This window comes from Sprattus sprattus (genome assembly GCF_963457725.1).
Source record: "Sprattus sprattus genome assembly, chromosome: 13".
Lineage (NCBI taxonomy): Eukaryota > Metazoa > Chordata > Actinopteri > Clupeiformes > Clupeidae > Sprattus > Sprattus sprattus.
In genome coordinates, this window is record NC_137911.1 from 6,327,740 (window position 1) to 6,335,000 (window position 7,261).

A 7,261-nucleotide genomic window follows, 5' to 3' on the forward strand; every position below is an offset into this window, starting at 1 on the left:
GTAAGAAAAAGGTGAGGCTACCAGCACACTTCAGAAAATAAATACTCTTGAGTGCAAATGATGCCTTACTACAGGCTTCATTTCCCTTTGCAGATGAAACCTTTGCTTTTGCAGTGGGTCATGAAAAAGAAACACAGAGAGAGACCAATGCAATTGAGGTAAATGACATTAGCAGCAGATCTTTATGCTCAGAGAAGCAAGTGGCTGTTGCACCAAACTGCCAAGCCCAACTGGTCATCTGAGGGCAAAGACCCATTTACATCATCCAAACCTTTGCCAAGAGCCACAAGATGATTTTGAATCTTTTCCTGTAATTCCCTTCAAAGTCACAATGGAAGATATGCCACAGGCAACTCTTTTCTTTTTCTCATCCTAATTCCGTGCTTTTATGAAACCATAATGTGAATCGCTTTTGCATGTGTGACTTGGAATGAAAATATATTCAGTATTCAATTCTAATCAATACTGATCCGTGCTAAATGCATATGACACTGATACGATTTTCCTTTTTTGGACTAAAAAGCAGGAACAATTTAAAGAGAATTACTACTATTCACCTATTTTGTTCATGGATTATGGTTAGCTATCTACAGAACAGCAAGCTATGCTGCTGGTTAGTGAAGCGTTTTAGTAGATCTTACTGAACAAATTTGTCCCTTGCCTTGTCCCTTGGCTGCTGCTGCTACTGGTGCTGCTGCTGCTGCTGCTCACAGGAGTACCTGTAAGGTACATGCACATAGTACACAGGGAGAGAAAGACAGAAATAAAAAGAGGGACTAGAGCAAGTAATGAGCGTGTATTCATCAATATTTTGTCTGTCTAAATGTGTTCTTTCCGGTGCTAAGGCTTATGATCCCTGCTGGGATGGTAGTGTGTGCTGACTCTGACTGTGCTCTGTTTTCTTTCTCAAAGCCCAGACAGGCTCAGGAGACAGACTTTTCCATCGGTCTTCCCACTAGCTTTCATTATGAAGCATTAATTGGCGGAGTCCACTATGTTTTGACTGGCTGCATTTTGTGAGTTTGGTGCATACTCTTTTTTTGTCAGAAGCACTTAAACAGAAGAAAGTTCCACTGAGTGGAAGAACTCAAAACGTCTGAAAAAAAACTGTACTATTGATTTATCAACTGCAATTCTTCCTTAGCTGACATGATACAATTCTCCATGACACTCCGTATGCAAGAGACTGCTTTTGAAAGGCAACCGATTATCATTTGCAGCCCAGGCCCTCCTCACCTCCCTCCTTGTTGACACCAAGGCAGCCTTTGAGCTCCAGCAGGGAGATGGCCTTGTCTTTGTTCAGGTCGCAGTAGTCGGTGAACTTGCGGGCACACCTCTTGGGCTTGGCTTTCTTCTTGACATAGCGCTTGAATGGCTTCATCTCCTTCTTGTTGATGTCGTGGCTGCCATTATTGTCAAGCTGGGCAAAGTACCAGTGCACCACCCTCTCCTCCAGCGTGTGACTAGGGTCTGGCTCCACAAACCTGCATGGATAAAAGGCTCAGTGGGTCTTTCCACAGTGAGGATTCATGTGTGCACTGAAACCCAAACAGAGCAGTGTGGTTTGACAACACCCTGGGTCATGCAGGAGTCAGAGAGGTGGGGAGGTAGGGGAGTGTCAGGTTGACAGATACTTATAAAGGTCAGGAACACATCTTTCTGTGCATCTGGGACTGGGTTTGTTTTCTCTTTACAGAACTATTTACTGATTTATTGCATTGCTACTAACCTCCCACCACCAGATGGAGCTGGTGAGTTTATGGCCTGGACCATGTCTGTGGTCAGTGCGTCCAAAAGGCTGGTTATAAACTCCACCTTCTTCCCATCAGGACAACCTGTTGAAGTAAAAAAACAAAACAAAAAAAAAACATCAGTATGGTTGTGTGGCTGATCTTAAATATATTTGTGAGAATAGTGTCATGACTCATGATGAACTCTTTCAGCCCTCTTCTGATACCTCAGCATCAGAGCAGTGCCTAAAACTGCTGCAATCAAATTCTGACCACTGAGCCTGAAAAAAAAAGACTTTTTTTTCTTTCCTCCACTGACTCCCCCCTGAAGAGCCACAATTAATAACTAATCCAACAGGGCACAATCTAGGGGATTCACTGATCCTGCACATACGTATGTGTGTACTGCTTTGGTGTGTGTCTATGTGATTGTGTGTGTCCTAGTGTAAAGAAAAAAGGCAGGTTCGTGGGGACTCAAAAGTGCGAGGTGACAAGTGAGCATTAGCTGGGCAGTACAGCCCTGTTAAGACTTTACGACACGATTCAAACACCTTGGGTAGCACATTTTAATTGCCCAGATGCAAAGCTTTAACAGCATGTTCAAGCGACTCAAATTTTTTCACCTTAATTGTGTCTCTTAAAGAGAAACTTCAAACAGCAGAAACATAATAAACTAATCTTCTCATTTTACCTTTCTCCTTAGTTATGGTCCCCGCTCTTGTGTAACACTCCCTGATACTGTATGCATTCTTCTCAAAGTTCCTTGCCTTTGTTATTCTTTCAGTTCTTTTATGCTTTATTTCCTGCAAGCTCAGTGAGTTGTGTGGGAGGTGAGGCTCAAAAGCACACCAGGTGAATCCAATTAGAATCTCTGCAGATACGACAAGCAAAGTGACGTGCCGCCTCAGTGCACCTTAATCCGAGTGTTAAATTAGACCATGTGGAGCTGGACCTTTTGCTTTCTGTAGACACTGGGCAGTATGACACAAACACACGCACACGCACATGCACACGCACACGCACACGCACACGCACACGCACACACACACACACACACACACTGCAATGAAAAGATACCACAAGGACATTGAAGTAATTGACTCAGCAGCATTGAATGTGAATGCATTTTATGGCCAAGAGTGGGGCCCTTTTGGAACTGAGACCAAATGGCCCATCCTGTGAAACATCCCTGTGATTTTTGTGTTGTGTTGATGTCCCTCAGACTGAGTCGCGTACTTTGTTGTGTGGATCAGAGCATCCCGCTACAGTACGTAAAAATAACCCCAGTCAACCCCCTGCTGCCACCAACACCCCCACCCGTGCACACCCCTTCAACACTCCCACTGGCTGTAAAACATACCACACATCTGCAGCGCAGTCAGAAGCCATGTCTGACTCTCTTAACTCTCCAGATGGGGACTTAAATAAGAGTATACACTGTGAGTTTAAGGGAGAGAGGGGGATGAGTGAACCTAGGGACTTAAATAAGAGTATACACTGTGACTTTAAGGGAGAGAGGGGGATGAGTGAACCTAGGGACTTAAATAAGAGTATACACTGTGACTTTAAGGGAGAGAGGGGGATGAGTGAACCTAGGGACTTAAATAAGAGTATACACTGTGAGTTTAAGGGAGAGAGGGGGATGAGTGAACCTAGGGACTTAAATAAGAGTATACACTGTGACTTTAAGGGAGAGAGGGGGATGAGTGAACCTAGGGACTTAAATAAGAGTATACACTGTGACTTTAAGGGAGAGAGGGGGATGAGTGAACCTAGGGACTTAAATAAGAGTATACACTGTGACTTTAAGGGAGAGAGGGGGATGAGTGAACCTAGGGACTTAAATAAGAGTATACACTGTGACTTTAAGGGAGAGAGGGGGATGAGTGAACCTAGGGACTTAAATAAGAGTATACACTGTGACTTTAAGGGAGAGAGGGGAATGAGTGAACCTAGGGACTTAAATAAGAGTATACACTGTGACTTTAAGGGAGAGAGGGGGATGAGTGAACCTAGGGACTTAAATAAGAGTATACACTGTGACTTTAAGGGAGAGAGGGGAATGAGTGAACCTAGGGACTTAAATAAGAGTATACACTGTGACTTTAAGGGAGAGAGGGGGATGAGTGAACCTAGGGACTTAAATAAGAGTATACACTGTGACTTTAAGGGAGAGAGGGGGATGAGTGAACCTAGGGACTTAAATAAGAGTATACACTGTGACTTTAAGGGAGAGAGGGGGATGAGTGAACCTAGGGACTTAAATAAGAGTATACACTGTGACTTTAAGGGAGAGAGGGGGATGAGTGAACCTAGGGACTTAAATAAGAGTATACACTGTGACTTTAAGGGAGAGAGGGGGATGAGTGAACCTAGGGACTTAAATAAGAGTATACACTGTGACTTTAAGGGAGAGAGGGGGATGAGTGAACCTAGGGACTTAAATAAGAGTATACACTGTGAGTTTAAGGGAGAGAGGGGGATGAGTGAACCTAGGGACTTAAATAAGAGTATACACTGTGACTTTAAGGGAGAGAGGGGGATGAGTGAACCTAGGGACTTAAATAAGAGTATACACTGTGAGTTTAAGGGAGAGAGGGGGATGAGTGAACCTGGAGACTTAAATAAGAGTATACACTGTGACTTTAAGGGAGAGAGGGGGATGAGTGAACCTAGGGACTTAAATAAGAGTATACACTGTGACTTTAAGGGAGAGAGGGGGATGAGTGAACCTAGGGACTTAAATAAGAGTATACACTGTGACTTTAAGGGAGAGAGGGGGATGAGTGAACCTAGGGACTTAAATAAGAGTATACACTGTGACTTTAAGGGAGAGAGGGGGATGAGTGAACCTGGAGACCTACGAGCCAGGGCTGTGGCATGTGAACTGTGAGACCACTGAAGGATTCTGCAGTCTGCCCTGTCATTGTAGATTAGTGCTGAACTGCTCCACCAGTCTTCAGTACTAGGGTTAACTGGCTCTGTAGCCTGGATTGATACACCTACAGAGCTAAGCATCAATCTTACCAACATTGAGAACCATGTTCGATTCTAGTCTCTATGGGTGAACAACAGGCTGTTCCTCTCGTGGCTGTGCTCGTGTTTTAGTCTCTCACCTGTCAGATCCCTGTCCCTGAAGGGGTCTTCAACCTCTGACACTCGTGACCGGGCATCGTTGTCACACTCTGGAGTCTGGTACCTGCCAGGGAGAGAGGAGGGGCATGGGCCATGTGTCCAGAGGGTACAGTGTGTGTGTGGGTATATGACAAGGAGACAGAGAGGGAGAGGAGAGGCACAGAGTAGTTCCAATGAGCTGAACTACATTTCTCATGCTCATTGAAATATACTGAACTGTGCTGAAACACATGGGAAAAGCGTGAGACATGAGACATGACCTCCTGGCAGTCATCCTACAGTGAAGCTATGGACAATCCCTTTGAATCCCTTATATGTGCAAAGAGAGATACAACAGCAGCACAATATGACACATAACTCCCCATAACAAAAAAAATCCCCTGCAGACAGGGATAAACAAAGGCAAAGGGCCTGTAGTCATACCAGATCTTGCAAAGCAAAACTATTTGCCAAGTGTTTCCGAGTAGGAATGCATACTCAGAGAAGAATCCTTGTGCATAGCCTCCTTTTTTTTATAAAGAAGAGGGTCATATTAAGGAAAATGTCTTGTTTGTCTTGCTTAGTTGGCAGCCTTTGTTGATGCTGGCTCATTTGTTCATTTTTCAGAGCCAGGCAATAGCCCTGTTTAAAATAGCAGACGGAGAAACTGTGTGACTAATCCTACTGGGTTCCAACAGCAGTGACAATCTCCTGTGCTCATGAGGTATGGAGGGAATAGAAATGAGAATGAACATACTATTATTTCCATTTTCAACAGACAAAGCTCTTTCTTTCTTTCTTTCATTCATTCTTAGCTCAGACCTGATAGTTCTTCATGTTCTAATCAATGTTGTTTTTGGCATGACTCTGCACATTGGTAATAAGAGCCTATAATGGATCCGATAAAGTGATCAATCCAACATCTCCAACACTCACAGACATACACGGATGCCTGTCTACAGCAGGGGTGATGGGCATACTGCCTGTGTAGTCTGTGTAGTCAGAACAAGTTGCTGTGGGAATGGAGCTGGCTATCTGCTTATACAAGACAGAGACCTATTAACTTAGTGTACACAAAAGTCACATTGGGATAAAACATACTGGATCCAGTTTTCCAAGGAACCGTCTCTGATCGCAATAATGGATCTGTGCCTATTCTTCACTGCCCCGCTGTAAGATAATGCCTTGCATGTGATGACAAAGCCATTGTTCAGGCGTCCTAATTGAGTTCTTCTCAATGTTATGATGAACCCCAGTTTAGACTGCCAGAATTGTGTTTGATATAAATAAGAGCAGTCATACATCACATTCTGTGGAAAGGCTGGTTAATTAGATTTGCCCACAAGATGAACACAGCAACAAAGCTAAACTTCTTTAAGGTTACAAATGAAGAAACTGAAACCGAAGCTTTCAAACTAGAAAGTGATCCCTTCATGCCAAGGAAAGAACCACAGTGGGCAAGAATGCTAAAGAATACTAGCTGAATACAATGGTAAGTCTATGGAACTCTTATTGTGCACTATTTTTGATGCATGTTTATTAGTCTCATACATACCATTAGTATTTACAACTCTTAATTTGTCTAAGTCCTTACCGAGTAGATGTGCCGGGGATGGGTCGCCCGGTGTCCACCAGCACACACCAGCAGTAGCCAGTGGACTGATGGCACTGGACGGGCTTGAAGAGACCCTGAGGCCCACAGTCAGGGATGAAGATGGCCTCGCGGGGATTTTGTCTGGCTTCATCCAGAGCACTCTGCCTCTCCTGGTCACAAGAAGGAACCTTCTCTAAAATCATGAGAAACACACTCAATATTGAGAAAAGATACATAACACCCCCCCCCCCCACACACACACACACACACAGCAGACAGCACACTCACTGACACTCACTTACTCACAGACACACTGGAAAAGACAGTACGGCTGAGAGATGCTAAAGGACCCTATGTGATGATGTCTGTCTGACCTTTTCCCTGTCCCTGAGATGTACCAGGCCAGACACAGTGCTTCAAAGTACACATTCCCTCAGTTCACCATCATAAATGCCAGAACTTTCTCAAGAGATATGCCTTTTAAAGGGTTTAATGCCTCGATCCACAACTCTGTATTTATACTCACGTCCATTTAGTGCATTGCTCACTCTGCGGTGGCAGGGGCCAAGTACAACAGGGCTGAATGTTCAAGCCAATCCAGTTTTAGGCACACTGAAGAGGGCTTTTACCACCCTTGATCCACGTCATTTTCAATCAAGTGTGTTTACAGAGCATTAGGAAAAGACAACACCTCGGCACAAGCTCACTCACACAAACACACAAACCTCCATGGCCCCAGTCCTGCAGCAGTAGAGCAGAGAGTTTGAAAGCGTCAGTCAATCAGTGCTACGCTGCTGCAGGCCGCTAATCCCCTGATACTGAC

General features: G+C 44.4%; 1 protein-coding gene across 1 annotated transcript in view; it reads right to left on the minus strand.

Moving 5' to 3' along the window:
- Positions 1–627: 627 nt before the first annotated feature.
- smoc1 (SPARC related modular calcium binding 1) overlaps positions 628–7,261 on the minus strand; it is a gene marked incomplete at both ends in the record, with an annotated part of 36,434 nt that continues 29,800 nt past the window's right edge. The window contains 5 exons of the mRNA XM_080850145.1: positions 628–719; positions 1,237–1,484; positions 1,730–1,835; positions 4,847–4,929; positions 6,439–6,631. Coding sequence (XP_080706271.1) covers positions 628–719; positions 1,237–1,484; positions 1,730–1,835; positions 4,847–4,929; positions 6,439–6,631 — 722 coding nt within the window. The remainder of the gene's footprint in view (positions 720–1,236; positions 1,485–1,729; positions 1,836–4,846; positions 4,930–6,438; positions 6,632–7,261) is intronic.